The sequence below is a fragment of the Myripristis murdjan genome, chromosome 3 (assembly GCF_902150065.1).
Source record: "Myripristis murdjan chromosome 3, fMyrMur1.1, whole genome shotgun sequence".
NCBI classification, from domain to species: Eukaryota; Metazoa; Chordata; class Actinopteri; order Holocentriformes; family Holocentridae; genus Myripristis; species Myripristis murdjan.
Genome location: NC_043982.1, coordinates 4,002,563 through 4,024,313, shown reverse-complemented (window position 1 = coordinate 4,024,313; position 21,751 = coordinate 4,002,563). Strand labels below are relative to the sequence as shown.

The following is a 21,751-nucleotide window of genomic DNA, read 5'->3' as shown; positions in this document are numbered from 1 at the left end:
GCTCTTGGGAAGATGAAGTACCCGACTATAGCACGGACCTATCGCTGGATTTTCTGGCTAAGTTCTTTGGATTCTGAGGCTGATTTAAGTCTGACATATCAAAACAACATATTAAGGATCTGGCAAAAGTGCTCACTGAGTGCAACTTTAGTAACATGTGCACTGAAATGCTGCTATTCCTCACAACACACGGCACTTTTGCCACAGAAGAGTGCTCATTTTGAAAGCTCAAGCTGATGAAGACTCATTTAAGGAGCAGCAAGGCACAATAAAACACAAAATGGGCTGGCTACAGAATGTTCTCCATCAAGAGTACTAGAGCCAGGAAAATGGATCTTAAGGACATCGTCAATTATTTTGCTGAGCATAAGGCCCAGAAGATTTTTATGGACGTTTTTATGGTGAGTAAAATATTTTCATTTGATTTGTCATTGTTGTTAACTCTGGCCAGGCACTGTCTGCAGTCATTGTCATGTTTCTGAGTTCTGCTCCAAATGCAGATCTGCAGTATATTTTAAGAAGCTGGTCACTACGCCAGTTATTACAAATGGTTTATATTTATTTTTGGTAGTGTGTTGTCCCTTGGGCTGCTAATCCAGAATACTGTACTTTTGACTCTCAATTCACTTCCTTAATTCAGCAAAACAGGTCCTAAAATAACACTTTCTACACATTTTGTTGGTACCCATTTTTTCATGTAATTACAACTGTTTGTGAAACTACTAGCTGGTTGTTTCTTCTTAGTGCAAGTCTACCATGTTAAAGTTTCCTGCAGATGATACCTGCTGGATCAACTTTCCAGTTCAAACAGCCAGACATAGCCAGACAAGAGCCGTTTAATATCTTCAAAAAATTGGTACTGGGACTTTTTGTTGTCTATATTAGCATAATCCGCTTTGTTCACATTTGTGTATGTGCTCAATGTGTTATTTTGGGAGACGTTTTGCTGCACCATGGAAGTGAATGGAAAGATACAACAGGCTACAGTATTCTGGATTAGCAGCCCAGGGGAACAATGGGGAAACTAATGAGGATATTTCACCACCATGTGGACTCACAGCTTGCCCAGGTAATTAGAACCAACCCAACACTCTACTAAGGTTCAGTTTTGCGTTAAGTACATCAGACCACCTATGGTCCCTATAGGATGATGCAGGAATATGATAGCAATTTTAACTTTCTCATCTATCGTCAGTTCTATGTCAAAATTAATAAACAAAAAATAAAATAAAAAAGTAACATTTCTGTTGTACCATCAGCTCATTTTGCAGATTGATGGCAATGAATGAAACTAAAAAACATGAGGGAGGAGAGACTAGTTGAAATATTTGAAGTAAACTTCCAGCCTGACTCACCATATCTTAGAAACACACTCTAAACAAAGTATAATGTGACTGTCACTGCTTGGCAGAGGCTGCTGGTGGACACTGCATCTGTGACCCAGAAGTGATGCAACCGCAGTGAGACTGGTGGACTTTTGCCATTAATATAATTTAGATAATAGAGGAACATAATTGAGCAGACACTGCCATCTGCTCATGCCTGAAAACTGAGAATGGGCAGCATAGGAAGCCATGTTATAATGGGGTAAAGGAATCGCCTCATAATAGGACAATGATTGTAAAACAATGTAGAACTGCAAATGAAATTTGGCAATCTAATTGACCGCCACAGTCTGACTCTCTTTTACGAAATAAATAAAAGCTTATAATGCAGAAAACTGTCTTTTTTATTTTCATTTCTTTTTCATGGTTGGTGTTCCCCTTTAATATGCGAACAGACATGTATGGTAGGGGCATAACGGTTGTGTACCAAAACATGAAATCACGGTTCTGCTGATATGGTGCATCGTACATGCTCCGTGTATGATGCACCATAAAATATTGTGACAGTTCAACACTTTCAAGCTAAACCTTAATATAAACCGTACCATGGCCTAAAACCGCAATTACAAACTGAACCATGAAAGGGGTGAACTGTTGTAACACTGAAATAGCATATAACCGTGACACATACTATCAAACTTTAAATTTTTGCACAGTGTTGGACTCAGCTGGATTAGCCTACCTATCTCGTTGCGAGGGGGAAGGTTCTGGTCCTCGTGGCTTGGATACCTTTCCTTGCGGTCCAGCAGGAGGAAGTAGATCATCTTTTCCTGGTTGTCACTAGAAAGAGAAGACATCGTCCTTTGGTTAAGGATGGGACAGTATGATGCTCAATCATCAGAAGACACATTAAATAGAAGTATTCATCAAACTGACAATCTCTTTGTCAGTTCACATATTTCTTTGCGCCTTTCGTTGGTTCAGTCACCCCCTCCCTCTTCTTCGCCCTGCTCCTCTTCACTTACTCCTCAGACAGGAGGTCCTTGATGAGTTTGGTCTTGTCTCGGAAGCAGCCCAGAGAGTGCATGCTCTCCAGAACATCAGGGTCTATCTCCTCAGCTGAAGCCAGCATCCTGATAGCCACTTTCCTGGGTAAAGGCTGCTCTGGCTCAGGCTCATTCTTCCCCGCTCTGAAACACAAAACAGGCTGCCAAAATACCAACAAACTACACACAGAAGAAAAAAAAGGGTGCTGGTGGGAACCAAAAATGGTTCTTCAGAGTGCTGCCATAGCAGAACTTTTTCTGGCTCCACAAATAACCTTTCAGACCACGGTTATTTAAACAACCATTTCTTTAAATGACTCCATGGTGCCTCAAAGCAGCAATGATTTGAAGAACCAGCAATGAAGAATCCTTTAAAGTGTTGCTTTTTTTTTTGTTTGTTTGTTTGTTTCAAATGAGGAACCATCCATTAAAAAGTGGTCCTTTATAATAGCTTTTAAAGAACCATTTTAGAAACATAAATTATCATTAAGGTTCAACCAATATGAATTTTTGAAGGCAAATACCTTTATATTGAGACTGAAGTCACACATAACCCATATTTTGCACCTTATCCATGAAAAAAAACATGTAACTAAATAGTATTCTTATCAGGATGAATCAGCCTCTGACACAGCACTCAGACCATCATGTGACACTAAACCTCTTCACTGAAACCCAAAGTTAAATGACAGACAGGGTGACCCACCTCACTTGTTCAGAGGCAGAGGAAACTTTAGGTGGCATTGCTGCCTTTCAGATGTTGAATTAATTTCAAAAAGCATAATTGGATGATTAAATTAATAAATAAACTGTGCAATGAAAATATAATTTCACTACAGAATGCTCCTATGGAGCTGTCGGCGGGAGGGAAGCACATTGGTGGTGGGCAATATATCAGTTTGCTGATCTATGACTCAAAACCTAATTGAAATATCAACTAAATGACAGAATTCTGTGTTCTGAGTCCAGAAAAAAATCCATTAGAGATCAGAGGTCCATTAAGAGCGATGGAGTGTCCTGATGTTCAGTTGCTCTTCCAGCATTGCAATAAATAGAGCTCTCAAGACTAATGGACCTGTTTCTTCCCAGAGGGGTTTCCATTAGAGTTTTCAAAAAAAAAAAAAAAAAAAGGCTTTGATGAGTGCAATATTCTACATTTCAGTATTTGGTATGATGGATTTATTTATTTATTTATTTACATCAAAACACTCTCTCTCTCACACACACACACACACACACACACACACACACATAGAAACAGACAAAAAAATACATATACTTACAGATACCACGTATGCTTCTGGATTTGTTCTAACTGTAAAGACAATTGAAAGAGGAGAGTGGTGTTAATGACCTCTGCATTTCCACAGAGGTAAGGAAAGTTCAAGAGCTGGGACTTTAGTGTTAAGGCTTTGACAACCTCCACTAGCAGGACAACCACAGAGAACCACAGGGCAAGAGAAGCTGAAGCTATTTATCAGGTCCTTTTCACGCTTGTACATGAAATGATTTGAGAGCCATTTTAGTTCCACATAACCATTGCATTACAACCTCAGTAACTGGAAAATAGTTAGTTATCAATCACCAAGGACCTTTTTTGGAAGCATGTGAAAATCCATTGAGATGGGTTAGGGTTAGGGTTACCTAACCCTAGGGTTACCTAACCCTAACTGGAAAAAGGTGGTATTGTCTCTACTGTCCCTACATAATGTAGACTCATGCACACTGCATGAAAACAATAAACGACCTATATATACCAGGGATACTCAAATAGTTCAGCCAAGTGGGGCCAGTTTTAGAAAATTAGAGGTGGCCAGTGGATAAAACAACCCATTAGCAAATGTTCTAAATCTTCCTTTTGACATTTATATATTTATATATTTATATATTTGACAGTCATATGTCCTGCTGTAACTAACATATACCTTCCAAATATGCTGTGTCATAAGGCACTTTCTTTTTTGTGTAATCAACATATGAAACATGTGGCATCATACTGAGGCATCTATCCCAAATACTGTTCAAGATAGATTTTGATTCTGATATCTATTTTTTCAAGGTTTTATTCTTCTGACAACAAGCGTCATATTATTAATATCACAATAATTTATCCTCCTTTTGTAACTATAGCCCCTTTCACACATGCAGTCTTTCCCTGAAATGCTCAGCAACACTTTCTGCATGGGCTCTTGAATGGGAGCAGAGATCAAAATTCAGGGAAATCTGTACCGCAAATGTTCACTCAAGACCTAGCACCATTTCAGGGAAAATGCCTGCCTGTGTTGTGAATGAAAGCTGTAACCCTGCAGGGAAAGGCATGTAAAGAGTTGCGTATGCGTGACAAAAGATGCTTTCAAGTGGAGCGAGCAAACCAATCACAAGACTCTGTTGATGACGTATTTGAATCTGTTTTGGTATGAAATGTGTGTACAATGTGTGATAGCATATGAGGTTACTGATTAATTCAATGTTTCCCACACTGTAGGGGAGTAGAGGGTGGCTGTTATATAATAATTTTTCTTACATACTGTAACAGCAGCAGTCTTACCGGGAAATAAAGTGGTCTGCACTCAGACAGTCTGAACACTAGGTAGTTTTGAAACATCTGGTAAGTTAAAAAGTGTGCACTTACAGTTACTAACATCAGTCAGTTTGGAGCAAATTGTACAATTTTGAGTTTCACTTTCATTTTCATAACTGAGAATGCACTGCTTTCTGACAGAACATAACACGCACCTGGGAGAGATCGATTCAGACCATTTTCCTGTACGTGAACACTGAGACAGGTGTGTGCAGTAGCAAAACATAAAGTGGCAGCCTGATGCACGCAAAAGGAGACACAAATACTATAAAGTTGCTAAAACGATCATAACACTAACAGTAATAGCTGTAGAAACTGCCAGCTACAGTTAAATGCTTTAATAGCAAACCCTGAAACTGCAGTTGTACACCTATCCTTTGGGACTCGATTGGCTTTTTGGAGGCCACCATCAATGCTTGCGGGCCGTGGGTGGCCCACATGTCAGACTTTGAGCATCCCCGCTATATACTATCAGACGATACTTTTGCAAAGGTTTGCAACATTTTGAAACAAATATTCTGCTGAGACAACTTGACAGACAAAATTACAAACATCTTAATGGCATACGGTATGTTTTATTGTTGTACTTTGCATTATATATGTTGCTTTTTATTCTATGTACAAATGCAGTCTCTTTCCCCTAACAGTGCAGTTTTTTTTTTGTTTTTTTTTTTTTTACATATTTAAATGTTTCCCACCTGACAAGTTGTGCTTCTTCAATATTCTACATGCTTTCATACTGGTGTATGCAGCGTTGTATGCCTGAGCTACATAATTAATTACTCCCTATGATGTTAGCCATTAATGGGGTGTGTGTCACTGCAGCTATTTTACCAAGCCATCTGTTCAAAGTTCAGATCGCTGCAAAGAAAACATAACTCAACTAGCACTACGCCTTATCAAATATGCTTTGCTATTTTTATATTTTCTATTCTAAGCTAAAAAAAAAAAAAAAAAAAAAAAAAAAAAATCCCTGCCCTGAGATGAAAAGGTTTTATGCAAAGCAAAGTAGTTTGAGGGCCAGTTATGGTGCAATTTTGCTAAATTTAGATCCACCACTCCCTAAGGCAACACTGGCAATAGCCCAGGCTGTTAAAATGCACACTGAGCATCATTCTATTGATGGAGGGGTTTTTTTTGTCCTCTTTTTGTTCCACAGCTGGGCCTGGAGGTGAGGCTGCGTACCGTAAGTCTCTTGCCGGCGTCCACCTCAATCATGCCGCGGAGAAGGTTCTGGCAATCTGGGGGGATGAAGTGAGGCATGTGGAACACTCCTAGCTTCACCTTCTCCAAAAGGTTCCTCAGGTTGTCATCGTCAAACGGCAGGGCGCCCTGGAGAAAACAGGAATCATGGTGAACCACTGGAGCACACACCCATTTTCTTTGGATAGTCCAAACTCAACTCAAAGTGACTGCAAGGTGCTACTCACAACAGTATGAAAAGAAGTTAATAAACATTCAGTGTCTTAGGGATGTGGTTAGGGTTAGGCTCGGTTAAGGTTAGTGTAGCTCTTGTCCAGGATGTTAGTTTCCATGGCTACCCTGTTATTAGCCTCACCCCACTAACACCATGCCGTGAACAAAAATGTAAATTGCCGCTGACCAAAGTCTCACTGTCTGTACTTTAGTGACTGGCTTGAATATAGTGAAGTCACTCACTGAAGTAAAGACAGTTTTGGAATCATTCACTTTAGCTATGGTCTCCATTCTCAAGGCAGTTTAACATGAAAAGAGGAATTAGTACTGGCCGTGAGTAATGGAACCATATTAAAGCCAGTCACTGAAGTCCAGACAGTCAGAATTTGGTTAATGGCATTTTACATAATCTCTGGCCGGGCATGAGTGAGCCTAGGCTGACAACAGGCTAGCCATGGAAACTAAGGTCCTGGAACAGAGGAAGGGTTAGGGTTAGGCTATATAATCTGTACAGATCCAACAAATACGAAGATGACACTTTGCTGATCTACTGTCTGTCAACTTATAGTTAAGTATCAACACTACAATAAAGTGTTACCCACAAGCACTGACATGACATCATATTTTAACATTACACAAGAGCAGGGATACAGGAGCCATTATAGCTGTTTTTAAAAATATTACTTTAAAAAAAAAAATCAAAGCAATGATTGTGTGCTTCCGAAACACAATACAGGCATCAAGCTGCTCTTTCATCAGGCCACATAATTCATTGCTAGTGACATCCTTTTGTTGTAATGTAAATGGACTGTCAGGTGTTTGCTAGGAGATAATCTGGATTTTGACAAAGAGGAGGACAGGAAGTTGTTTGTGAGAAATCCATCATGAGAGTCAGCGATGATGAGTCTGGCTTATATCAGACCAAGACAGCGGCTCCTTCTCCCCTCCAGCTGGGAAGTGGAGTTTATGATATGATGACTGATATGGGTTCCATCCCATTGAATGGGACCGGGGCTCAGAGACAGGCCAGATGGCCACTGACACTGTCTGGCTAATCAAAACAACAGGAGTGGAGAAATTTATCTTCACATGGTGTGTTCCATCTTAATCAGAAAAACACACACATGTGAGCACACTAGCACACACAAGACAGTACACAAACACCATAATTTACTTGGTAGCTTGGATATCCACTTGTCACTGTTGCATTACAGTGTTGGTATAAAAAGACTATGTCATGTGATGTCCATGTTTATGTGGCAAAGTGTGTATGCTATAAAATAATGTGAATGCCCTTAGTCTGATATCACTGATTCACACACACACTTTAGCAATTTCAGCTGACGTCCATTGAAAGTCCCCATGAAATGACCTCACATGACTTCTACTTCCAACAAAAAGTATCTTAAATAGTGACATCATCCTGCACCAGTGAGTGAAAATTAAAATTGTAATCAATAAAAGCTTTAAACATTCTCTTGTTCACCTATCCCTTCAAATAAAATTGTGTTTCTGTCTCAAACCGATATCCCATTGCTTTGCACTTGTGAATGATCCTTCCCTGCGCTATGACCCACCCAAGCATCCTGTTGGAACAGGAAGCACAAAAAAAAATCATGAAAGTAAATGGGATCATGGGGTCTTGAAAGGCTTAGTATGGCAATACTGTATCACAAATGAATATCTTGCTAATCAAGCACTAAGAAAAAGATAGACTGAAACTAAAGTTAACCATTTAGGTAATCCAGAAGCCTTCTGTACACTTGGTAAAGTGTGAACTTAAAACTATAGTTCACCGATTTTGATAAATGTGATATTATTTCACTCCCCCTACAGGAATAATCGAGCCAGTCCACGACAAAGCTTTTCTTGATATTACAGCATCCATTCTTTTTTATACTTACACAAAGTTTATATAGTTTATATTCCCTGAAGCAACAAGAGAACACAAATCTGTGGAAAATCTGTGGAAGATCTACAGATCTAGGTTTCCCATGCCTTCAATAACAATCTTCAGTGGGGTATTGCAAATGCCCACAGGTTCCTGTCTAATATATCAACCACGAAATTCCCAGGTTAGTGCTATTGTCGGGTATTTTGTGTAGAAACATGTATTTTACTATAGATATTGTGTTAGAGGTAACTGCTTAACAAATGAAGAGTTGATACAGCATTTACCATATGTACCAGAAACTAACTGTGCTCTCTCTCACCCTCTTTCTACTCCAGTTCAAACCCTGTATGAGACCAATGGCATGATAGACATCATTGCCATTACTTGCTTCATGACTGCCTAGTTTTACAAAAGAGGAATTTTTGTATTTGTATTTGCAAATTTTTATGTCGTTGCATTGTGCTGCTAGTTCCCATCATTCTTTGCACGTGAGAAAAAGGAAAGTGTTGCTTCCTTCTTGTTCCCACCTCAACTCAACTCAACTCAATCCTAAACTTTATTTGCATAGTAGCTTTAATACAAAATGTAGCCCAAAGTGCATCATATAGCAGGAATAAACAGTACAATGTTTCCCTTCTCTGCTGAGAAGTCCATCCCATGCAAAGAGGTTGGGTCACTTCCAAAAGACAGAGAAGTTACCCACAAAAGGAATTCCCATTGCATGGCACAGTCATTGAAGCAAGATATACAGCTGGTGCATATTTCATATCTCTGAACTAGGGCTGGGCGATATGGACCAAAAGTCATATCCCGATATATTTTGGCTGAATATCGATATACGATATATATCCCGATATTTTTTCCTTAAAGTGAGAGCAAATGTTCAGTTAAGTCAAAGCCAAATATGACATGACGGGGCTGGAGCTTTTTTGGGTTGTGGATGGCTTGTGGCTGGGGCTTCTGCAGTGTCCCTGGTAGTGTTTGGGGGGCAGGAGCTGCTACAGGAACGTCCTCTGGCTCGGCCCTCTCACCTGCTGTGTCTCCACTGAGAGGCCGAGGAGGAGGAAGGTTCCTGTAAAGTTACCGGGCGGTTGGTGACCATGACCGGGGCATCAAAATGCGTGTTGTTAAAAAAGCCTGTTGTTAGCGTTAGCGTTAGCTAACGTCCGCTAAAACTAACGTTAGCGCCCCTAAAAATGCGACTAAAAGTGTGTTGTTACTGTTAGCTAACGTTAGCTAGCACGTTAGCGTTAGCTTGGTAGTGTTGGCCGTGTTGCTAGGGCCGCCTAGCGCCCGGCTGTTTGCTTTCTGTTGACACCACATCGCGCCGAGAGTAAATCCAATCAGCACCAAGTAAACCCCAAGCCCCACCCGGGAGTTTTCGGGGCCGCTCAGAGTCCCTACCCCGAGGCAGGGCCGTTTTTAGCCCCTGTAAAAGTTCAGTAACTCTCTCCTTCGGGGTAGTTCCTGCGGTGGAGACACGCGACAACGGCCCCAGCCCCATGAAATTACCCCGAGAGTGCCGGAGTGTGTGATCCTGCCCCGCCCCTCCTCTGTGCACGACAGAGGAGGGGCGGGGGCGCGCGGAGCAGTGCAGAGAGCTCCAGGTCAGCAGCGCAGCAGAGCAAGGATCACAGCGCAAATTTGAACTATATCGATATATGCGATATAGTCTGATTCCATATCACATTTAAAAATATATCGATATGATTTTTATATCGATATATCGCCCAGCCCTACTCTGAACCAAGGAGAAGGCAGGGGTCCAGAAATAACACGCTGTCTGCTAGACTCCAGGACAGTATCATTCAGTTTTAAAGCCATCCTTCAACTTTTCGGATGGTTGAAACTTACTATCATTAGAGCCAACATGTGTGACCACCAAGGACGCAGAGGGATTATCCCGCAGCAGTTCAGGGAGCATGGAATTAATGTGGAGTACCTGAGCCCCAAGATAGCACAAGTTTATATGTTAGTTTTTGTGTTAGGACAGTGGATTTGTCAGACCATGGATGAGCCGGCAATGGAACAGGACGGAGAGGGGGACACGTTGGTTACGTCCCATCGAGGTCCTCTTCCTGCGAAGGGAACCGCATGCCTGGGGTGTCTGTTTTGCCTGGGTGGACAAACGTGGGAAGGCTAAGGCAGCAGAGATGGTGTCGAGAGACAGGATATAGCAGCTGAAGGGGCAGCAGTGGCCATAGGAGGGACATCTGTAGTGAAGGCTGAAGGCACTAACGTAGCAACCACACGGCTCCCACAGCAGTTGCACAAGCAGCAAGACAGCACACGTCGGCAGCACCCATGGATTTATCTGCTGGGTGGACCAGAGCTTCCACAGGTAGAGCCACAAAGTGATTTGAAAGGTTGGGAGATGGAGGTGAGATCACCTGGAGACCGCTCTTCTTGTGGTTTCAGACCATCACTTCAGTCCAAGTGGCCCAAATGGCCCACATTTCCATTAAGCTAGTGGTTCCCAAACCAGTCGTCAAAACCCCCTGTCCTGCAGGTTTTTGTTCCAGCTCTTCTCTTGCACACCTGACCCAACTAAGGCCCATGCACCTTCATACATGGCCTGTTCAGGTAGATCTGTTTAAATCGATCAGCATGAAGCCCTTAAATGGCATGATGTGAAAAAATATCCAACATGAATATAGTTAATAAGAGCCATTCTAACACGTGCCATTTGTATTCTATGGGTCCTGCTACAACAACAGAGGCTGTCACTCACCACTAAAAGTGCAAAGAGGATGACTCCACAGCTCCATGCATCTGCTTTCCTTCCATCGTACTTCTCTCCCTGATACAGACACACAGGCACAAAGAGAGGGAGTTTATACACATATATTGTAGAAGTACAGGGAACATTCATGCTTGGGTTAATGCTGAAACGTCGAAGCACAATGACAGTGATGTTTTAGGTGGTTTGTTTGAATAGAGAATCCAGCAACACTGAGGGAAGGAAGACCAAATAATTTATTCATGAAATTCCACAAAAAGGGCAAAAAACTCAACAAATGGCCATGCAGTAGATCCCCATGTGGCTAATGATGTCCAATGATGTTCATACACATGCATGGGATGCTGGCCATACAGAGTTCAAAGAAGCTGGTCATATGGCAGCCAGTAGATGGAAAGCATACAGGTAACCGTTAAAGTAGTAATAATAATAATAAATAAAAACTTTATTTGTATAGCACCTTTCATACAAGAATTGCAGCTCAAAGTGCTTCACAATAAAGAGAAGAACATTTGAAAACACATTAAATAAAACATTAAAAAGAATGAAACACAGCACAGGGTGGAATTAAAAAGAAAAGGCTAAAAATTGGAATAAAATTTGAAATAAAACAAAAGATGCAAATGAAACAATAAAAGACAACAGTGTGGAATAAAATAGGAGGTAAAGGCTAAAGTGAAAAGGTGGGTCTTTAATCTTCTTTTAAAGATGTCTAGTGAGCTGGCTTCCCTGATGTCTAAAGGTCGTGTGTTCCAAAGCTTAGGGGCGAAGGCGGCATCCCCAATTTTCCTTCGACTGTTGTCGGGAACCAATAAGCAGCAGACGATCGCAGTGCTCTTTGGGGTGCAGAGCCAATAAGGGAGTTGGCAATGTAGCTCGGTCCCAGCCCATGAAGTGCTTTGTATACAAGTAGGAGAACCTTAAAGTCAACTCTAAATGTTACAGGGAGCCGGTGTAGGGCAGCTATGACCGGACTAATATGCTCTCTCTTCCTGGTTCTGGTTAATAAGCGAGCAGCAGAGTTTTGGATAAGCTGAAGTCTGTCAGTAGTTTTCTTTGGGAGGCCAGTAAAAAGTACGTTGCAGTAGTCAAGTCTGCTTGAGATAAAAGCATGTATTAGTTTTTCAGCATCTTTTTGATTTATAAATGGTCGCACTTTAGCGGTGTTTCTAAGGTGGAAGAATGATGTCTTCGTCACCTTATTAAGTAGGTGATTATGAGGGCAGCAGTTTCAAACACTAGGACTGAAGACTATGAGGGACGAAAAATGACAAAACAATAAATAAATGAATAAATAAATAAATACGCATATAAATATATAAATGCATAAATAATTAAATTAATAAATATTTCTACATTTATTTATTTATTTATTTCTGTTTTTATTCATGCATGTATTTATTTATTTGTGTATTTATACATTTATGCATGTATTTATTTATTTATTTTTAACATTTATTTATTTATTTATTTATTTATTTCTACATTTATTTATTCATTTATTTATTTATATATTTCTTTTTACATTTATTTATTTATACTTTTATTTATTTCTACATTTATTCATTTATTTATTCCTTCTTTTATTTCTACATTTATTTATTTCTACATTTATTTATTTATTTCTACATTTATTTATTTATTCCTACATTTATTTCTGTATTTCTACATTTCCACATTTATTTATTTCTGTATTTCTGTGTCGTATGTTAATAAGGTGGGCGGTTCTTACATTAGTCTTAAGCACGATTGGTTTGTGGGTGTGATCCTATCCACTGCTACTGCCTGGACTGGCAGTAGCAGTGGATAGCAGTGGACTAGCTAGCTACTAGGGCATTAACAACGCCAGACTTTTCCATGTTGTCGACGTTACGTCGACCCGTCAACACCGGGAGATTTTTGGGGGGCTAGCGGGGCTCCAACCGGAGGGAGGGAGGGGTTGTAGTGGAGCGCCGACCGGGCGACCGGGGGGGTGAGGAGGCTGTAGTGGAGCGCCGACCGTGTGTGGGGGTGTGTGTGTGTGTTTCTTCGACTTTCGACGGGTCGATGTTTACATTAATGCCCTACTAGCTACTGTGTAAAACGCAATGGAAAGCGTTTTGAGAGCCATCGTCAGTGATTTAAGGTCACTGGCGAATGATGTGGTAAATCATGCACCCACCGACTACTTCCAGTAGTCCGACTACACACACGGTCGGCGCTCCACCACAACCCCTCCCTCCCTCCGGTTGGAGCCCCGCTAGCCCCCCCAAAAATCTCCCGGTGTTGACGGGTCGACGACGTGGAAAAGTCTGGCGTTGTTCATGCCCTAGTAGCTAGCTAGTCCACTGCTATCCACTGCTACTGCCAGTCCAGGCAGCAGCAGTGGATAGGATCACACCCACAAACCAATCGTGCTTAAGACTAATGTAAGAACCGCCCACCTTATTAACATACGACACAGAAATACAGAAATAAATAAATGTGGAAATGTAGAAATACAGAAATAAATGTAGGAATAAATAAATAAATGTAGAAATAAATAAATAAATGTAGAAATAAATAAATAAATGTAGAAATAAAAGAAGGAATAAATAAATGAATAAATGTAGAAATAAATAAAAGTATAAATAAATAAATGTAAAAATAAATATATAAATAAATAAATGAATAAATAAATGTAGAAATAAATAAATAAATAAATAAATAAATAAATGTAAAAATAAATAAATAAATACATGCATAAATGTATAAATACACAAATAAATAAATAAATGCATGAATAAAAACAGAAATAAATAAATAAATAAATGTAGAAATATTTATTAATTTAATTATTTATGCATTTATATATTTATATGCGTATTTATTTATTTATTCATTTATTTATTGTTTTGTCATTGTTCGTCCCTCATAGAAGACATGACAGTGAGGTAATATCAAAAACAAAATAAATAAATAGATAAATAAGTCTTAATCAAAACAAGTTGCATCATTACAAGTTATATCATTATGAGTTACAAAAAAGTCTTTGAAAGTAAAATCTTTGGTTTATATTAAACATACGTTTTACATTACGTTTAAGAGTTGGTGAACAGGTAATAAAGCCCTTATAAGTCATTTATAAGATGCTTATTAACATTAATAAATGTTAATAAGACAATACAAGTGTATTAATAATATCATAAACATGTTTATTTCAAATTAATATACATTTATAGGCTCTATGCTATTTGCAGCTCCCACATCTGGAATGAGCACTATATGTTGTCAAGGTTAAGCATAATTAACTGTTAGTAAGTGCATAATAAAGGATTTATTAACTTTGTTTCCAGTTACTGGAAAAAAACATGAACACTGCTTATTATGGTTAATAAAACCTTTATCATGCACTTATTATTAGTTAACTATGCTTTTCGCAACGTCCATATCTGGAATGAGCACTACATGGGGTCAAGGTCAAGCACAGTTTTGTTGCACTGCAGTTTCATGGTGGAAAAACTCAGCCATGGCGTTGCCTGCTTATTTCGCTCTTGATATGTCTTGTAGGGTATTAAAAGCACCACAGAGACATGTTAACAAGGTTAAAAACATTTTCACTGAAGGGGGTCTTTCACTGCTAATAAATGAATAATTATCTTTTTTAACCTTAATAAAATAACAAAAACGCCTAGCAAAGCTTTAACAATTACATAATAGGTAAGTTAGTTAAACTCAATAAATGCGTTTGTAATACTATTAAAAATAATTATAAGGCTATATCCCTAAGCAGTCCATAAACTGTTAACAAGTGTTTTTATAAGTGCTTATATATGTCTTATAATCTAACAAAACCGTGGTTATAATGCTATTATTAATAAACTTATAGTCTTCTTAATACTTATTAATGTTAAGAAGCATCTTATAAAGGATTTATAAAGTCCTAATTCCTTTTTAACAGGGACCTTAATATGAAGCATTACCAAATCTTCATTAATACCTTGTGGAGACAAACTTTTAAACTTAAAGATATGAAAGGCTTCCTCTCATTTCCTTAGGTGATTAATGCCCCCTCCTCTTAAATTGCCTTTAATTCCTTTTCCAAATCACAGTGACAATTTAAAAACATGGCACCTTACTCAATGAAAACATCCATCTTAGTCTTGGGCACTCCTACACTATCAGATATCATCAGTTTGGAAAGCAATCTGAGAGTACAAACAGTGATTTGGCCTCCAAACCACCGACCTAACAGTCCATAAAGTCTGGACAAAACATGTTCAGCCATCATTCAGTTACCATGCCGCACAGACCTGGACACACTCCCCGATAACAGCAGCCCTGCCCCATCCCTGGCTGTTACATCTTTTCTACTGCACTACACTCTACAGCAGCCTTGCATTCTACAAAACGTTATATACACTTTTACCTGCATCTTATGGAACAGTTTTCTTTTTTATGTCTTCTGCCTTTTACATTACAATTTTACAAGTATGTTTTTACTAGAGGTGATGAAATTGTTTTCTTACAATGTACTTTTAATGTCTTACGTAAAGCATTTTGTATTGTATGACCATGATGTTTGAAATGTACAATACAAATAAATGCCTTTTCTTGTGATGTTGAACACCTAATTTTTTTTTATTTTTTTTTACGAGAAGCTTTTTTGGGTGTACCTCTATCTAAACCTGCTTTGTGTACTTCAGCTTCATTCAGTGATTTCCTACATTTCCCAGAATGACTTGTGGTAGTCCTCAGACATGTCTTGCAAGAGAGGCTCTGTGCCATCGATGTGTATGTGGAGAAAGGAATAGGTTTTGCCGGTTATCCACGGGGAAAGAAAAATACACAGTCAAACAAGAAAATAGACCCATGGATGCAAGCGGTGGATGTACATCACTGTGCTGTTTTTAGGGTAGATATATCTTTTTTTCCTTTGAGGGAACATAACACACTAAAAGTTCAATGAGGGCGGGGAGGCAACACCAGAAAAGAGAACACGATGAATACAGAGAGAGCAATGCTGCAGAGCATGACTGAAGATGTTATTACTATATGAAAGAAAGACAGAGAGAGAGCACTTACCCTGATAACCTCTGGGCAGGCATAGTGTGGAGATCTGTAAAAGCAGAGGCACAGAGGGGGTTATGAAGGAAAGAACTCTCAGCAGGCGACACACAACCCTCGCCTCACTGATAACATGCACACACACACACACACACACACAGCTCTCAACCGGAGTATAAACAGAGGGAACACAGCCAGCAGCGACTGCCAAGTAACTAAAGACTTTATATCAGGTGAACCTCTTTGTACATCCCCTGTGACAGGTTCCTCTTCTGAGAAATAGGAACCAACTTCCCAAAAATCCAATTTAAAAAATGGAATGGTACCACAAAAAAAGAAACAAAAAAAAAAAAATCAACAATTGTATGGGGCGATTTTTTTTTTCTTTAGCAAAGTAACTGTTGCATAACATGAAGTGGCCTGAATCCAGGTTCCTGTGACGACGGCTCATCTTGTTGGATAATGTAACAAAGGCTGCGGCACTGTAGCCACAGGCTCAAGTCCTTTCAATAAAAGGCTCGCACTCGTAGAGTCTCACTGTTTTTATTCTCATGTTGACGACGCACATTGTTTGGCTCCACAGCTTTCATCAGTGTGCAGCGACAGCGTCATCACACAAGTGACGTCAGTTAGAACATTTACCATTTTTATCATTCACAAAGTGAAACAAACAAATAGAAAAGAAAAATAACCATTTTAATAAATAACTAAATTTAAAAATCACCAACATCAAAAATGTTTTCTGATTTCTTTTCAAATGTTTATTTTAGTATTTAATTTGTCATTACTAGAATTATTATTAAAATTATTTCTATTTATGAAAAACAAAACAGTACATGTTCTAAAGTGACACTACTTGTGTGAGGAGGCTTTTATCTAACTGACTGTTGATTACTTTCACCTGAGAGGTATTCCAGAAAGAGGGTTTAACAAACTCAAACAAAAACCTCTGATCTCAAGGTTGCTTAAACAAGACGTGGCTGACTCAGTGTCAGCAGTCCCAGAACAGCAGATTCCAATGAGCTAAATCAACTCTGATATGGTAGAATCTAACTGAGGCGCATTCACGGTGAACTTAAAAAGGCAGCATCAATGGATTCACCACGGCAGCTGACAACAAGGAAACCAGCGCGTCATACTCCACGCCTCTTCAGCCGGATGTTCTAATGCAATCTTATATGGCATGCCAGCGTAACCTGAGAAAGTAACATGGCAGCAGCTCCTAAAAGACTGTGAGTTGGTGAAAAATGCTTTCCAAAAACTGGAGGTTAGTTTGAGCAGAGCTGCTGCTGAGCAGGTTAGCTTCAGAGCAACAGCTAGGATGGTGACTGGCCTTGAGTTCATCTGGTCTCGCCTCGTTGAATCCCAGGTTTCTCCTAACTCTGGGCTAACACACTTGGTTTAGTCAGGTAGGAAGACCTCCTGGTGCAATCGTCCTTTAAATGGGGGCACATTCTAATTGCACACACTGATGAAGGCTGTGGAGCTGAAAACATCAGGGTCTCCAAGATGACAGTAATAAAAACAGTAAATTAATACTCAATGTTAAATACAGATCCAGATCATTTGTTCATTTCATCCATGTTGGTGCACATTTATAGGAACCTTACAGATACGGAGGAAACAGAGCAGTACCACTGGAAATTGTCAGGGCAGTGTAGCCAATAGTTCAAGAGAGACCAGTCCATCAGTGAGACATGAAGAAGAAATTTTAAAAATTGATAACATTAGAGGAAAGAATTCCCTGACCTACTGTTGCGATGTGTTTAATAACGTCATGCACAGACCACCAATGTCTACAACGCCGTCTCCTCTTCTGCCTCGATGTCGATCTCGATTACAACCTCTTGCACCATTGTTATATTTGCTGTTGTCAGAAGCTTTTAACTCTGCACTGCCCACTAGTGGATTTAGTGCTGAACATCCATGCCAACGTAAAGGATGCATGGAAACATGAGGCAGACACATTGTTTGAAATTTATTCCCATTTATTCCTCAGATTGATCTTTAAGAGCTTAGAGGAAAATGCACCAAGTTTGCCAAGTGCAGTGGAATAAGGACATTTTCCTACCAATGGGTCTCCATCAGTAGAAGTTAATAAATGAGTTAAATGAGTTAGATGTTTTATTTTGCACATATTGCAAAGAGCCAGATCTGTGCTGCTCGCGGTGTGTGCTGAACATCTCTGTCTTCTACATAACTCAATAATCACACCTTGTGCAAACAGTGTGGCAAAGGAAGCGGCCTGGTCTACCTGTGTGCACATTATTCACAGCAAACGAAGTGGGGAACACGGCTTCTGACACGAGGCCACTGCGTTTCAGAGCGTCTCCGCACTACACAAACACAGCTCCCAGTGTAAACAGACACTTCATCATTGCTGATGCCATATTTAATTATGCTAATATATGCAAAACCGGTCAATCTGCACCACTCAAACACAGTTGTGTCAAAATACGCTAACCGCAATCTAATTAAACCAGAACATAATTTTCATCCTACTGCTTGGGGCAACTTGTCCACAGCCCTCACTGAGCAACATTTAATATATTCCATTAATGTCATATCAAGTGGAAGACTCATTTGATTCTTGACTCATGCAGGGCACTTACAGATTTCATCTAATTAAGTTGTTCATGAAAAAGTATCCCCATCATTACAGTACGGAGGCGCTATCCAGCGGATTGGAAACCTTGAAACAGCCGAGTAGACAGGAAGCAACAATGCAGCAAAGTTTGTTGCAGTGTGTGTTGGCTCACCAATCAAACATTCTCCAACACACAGGGACTAGTCTAATGTTGGCTTTGGCCTTGTTCAGACTACCAGATTGATTTTAGAAAGTCTGGAAAGAAAGAAAGAAAGAAAAAAAATAAATAAAACAACAAAAAACACATGGAATGTGATTTTTGCAAATCATATCCAAACCACATTTGGAGGTGTTTTGAAATGTGATTGCATTCAGATTTGCACAGATGCGTCTCAGTGTGGACGCTCTGGACACTCAAAGAGGATTTCAAAGTATCAGCAACATCAAGTCTAGAGTGACGGAAGAGCAACAGAGCGGCTCAGCGGCTGAGCAGAATCCTGATCTGCTGCTCTGCTACACAGAGGACAAACGTCCGTGGACACGCTGAAATAAAACGTCTGCCAGCGGCTTCTGGACATTTCTCCTGCTTCCATGTTGGAAGGCTGTGTCACCAAAGCATGCAGTTACTGACGTTGTTACCACAGCAACCCGTGCAGATAGGTTGGTGATGTCTGGACACACAAATCCGATCTGATCACTTGCAGATAACAGTGAGGACAGTCTGTCTTACAGATCTGATTTGGGAGACAAATCTGCTGTGCCTGCAGTCGGAACAAGGCCTTAAACCGTCTTTGAATGTTTCTGAAAACGGACCGCCTGTGGCACACTGATCAAACCAGTCCAAACAAACCAGCTCACCAAACATACAAACACTTCAAAATGACCTCAGAATGGATGGCTACTTTACTTTCAAGACACTCGTTGTACTGTTAAGTTTAAAAGATGTCCGATGTCAAATGTCAGAGATTCCAGGGCTGAGGACTGAGTCCGGACTGAAATCTCCAATAGGAGAGGTTTCAGAGTCTAAGGAATTAAGAGGTTGGGCTGTCGGCATCCCTGCAGGGGGTGACCGGGAAGTCCGTATAGCTCAGGCAATGTACTGAGCCTGTTGATATTTTATGTTACTGTATTTTATTTTCGCTATCATTCCCAATTCTATTTCCCTTTTTATTGACTTTTTTTTATTGTTTTAAATTGTGTTTTGTTGCTTTTAATGTCTCTGTAAAGCACTTTGAATTACCTTGTGTTGAATTGTGCTCTACAAATAAATTTGCCTTGCCTTGCCTTGCCTAAAAGTGGCAAGACATCTTCAAACAAGCAAGCAGCAGTTATTGAGAAGACAAGGCAAGGGAGCTTTTTGTCTGTGTCCATCTGCCTTGCGGTCATCCTCTCTCAGTTCACTCTGGAGCAGTGCCACAGGCTCCAGGAAACGTCAAAATACTAAACACTGCAGTCTGCATCTCTCCCGGGGAGCGCCTGATGGTCACTTTGAGGTTTTCTGGCCACAGGTGAATACCAATTAGGCTCGCTGGATCAGCTCACAGATCTGCTGCAAAACACTTCAGCACTGAAGCCATAAGGACAAACATAACTCTTCATTAATCTTCATGTTAAATTCCAGGGGAGGCCTTCACTTCCAGATGACAGGTATTACAAGAGGCACTGATCCTGACACCTGTGAAGGTATCTACCATGTGTTGCATGGAGGGTGGGGGTGAATTATAATTCTTTGAGGTAATTTTGTGGTAATTTTATGTTTTTTTTTTGTTTGTCACTGTTGTTAGTATTGTTTTACAGAATTTGAGTTGGTTTTCTTGGACTTTTTTAGACATTTTTTTCTTATACAGTTTTATTTGATGGTGATTTTTGGGGTTTTGCTGTCTGAAGAATAATGCAGATCGAAGCGCAGTATTATGTAAGCTGCTGCATGTAGATTTAAGGCTTTACTTTTTTTTTTTTTTATTAAGACTACAAAACTTTTAGATGCACTCTTAAAGGCTGTAATAAAATGTATCCTGCACTTTGCAGTGATTTCCCTCCCCAACACTTTCTTGTAATGTTTTATGTGTTATGTTTGTTGTGTGTGTGTGTGTGTGTGTGTGTGTGTGTGCTCATTTTAAAGTAATTTTCTTGAAACTTTGGTATTATTTTCTCTCTGACTTTTTGGGCCATTTCTTGCTAATTTGTTTGTCGCATTTTCCATTTTTCTAAAAATTTCTAAAAGAAATCAAGAGTATTTGCAGCAAAAATGTATCATTATTAAAATTATATGCTTATACACTGTATCAATGATGCTATATCGCTGTCAGATTTCTTGTGAGCTTTAGAAAATGTGAAAAACTGGCTTGGTTGGGAGGGCCCAGTTGGGGCCCCGGGCCCTGTGGCTCAGGCTCTTTGTGGCAGTGTGCTGCTGACACCAGGCCCTTGACTTTTATTGTACCAAGTGTTTCAGAGTCTCTTTACTGTTATATTCCCTCTTGACTGACTGCACTCTCGCATTTGCAGCCGCTGTTGCACTTGTGTGAGGTTTCACCGTCTCCACACAACCCGTGTGACCCTGAGCAACCCGACATGAATCACCACAGAAACTGAGCTGGAGGAATAACAAGCCAGTGGGGACGGAGCGGGTCTTTAATGTTGACGGCTGCAGCTGCCATCGAAATGGCCTTGGCGGCATGACGTGTCTTTAAATTTGAGCGCAACCCCCTAAAAAAAAAAAAACTCAAGTAACTTCAGCCTTATCATGTACTTCTGATGTACATTTCTATGTTTGTGGAAATGTTGTTTCCTACATAGAAGAATGTCCAAACTGCCTGTTTAAACTTTCTCACTCTCTGTGGCAGGATGAAGGAACATGCCCGCGTAGTTACTTTCCAGGTTTGATTGGCTAGGTCTTTAAATCTCCTGGTTTAACCCTTTAAAACCTGGATGGCATAATTTACCAATGATTAAATGCATTTATTTAAAATTTATCACACAATAATCACAACAATAACCTACGAAGATGACATTTTTTTTGTCCAAACACATTTTTGACCTGTATGATTTTTGAATTATTGTTATTATTATCATTATTATTATTATTGTTATTGTTATTGTTAGTGTTAGTGTTAGTGTTATTGTTATTATTATTATTA

The 21,751-nt window shown here is 39.7% G+C and overlaps 1 protein-coding gene across 1 annotated transcript in view; it reads right to left on the bottom strand.

Annotated features, from left to right (window-relative positions):
* LOC115356916 (serine/threonine-protein kinase BRSK2-like) overlaps nt 1-21,751 on the bottom strand; it is a 172,863-nt gene that overhangs the window by 40,670 nt on the left and 110,442 nt on the right. Inside the window, exons 6-11 of the mRNA XM_030048213.1 lie at nt 16,046-16,079; nt 10,994-11,062; nt 6,138-6,284; nt 3,655-3,686; nt 2,351-2,515; nt 2,068-2,165 (exon numbers count right to left, since the gene is read on the bottom strand). Coding sequence (XP_029904073.1) covers nt 2,068-2,165; nt 2,351-2,515; nt 3,655-3,686; nt 6,138-6,284; nt 10,994-11,062; nt 16,046-16,079 — 545 coding nt within the window. The remainder of the gene's footprint in view (nt 1-2,067; nt 2,166-2,350; nt 2,516-3,654; nt 3,687-6,137; nt 6,285-10,993; nt 11,063-16,045; nt 16,080-21,751) is intronic.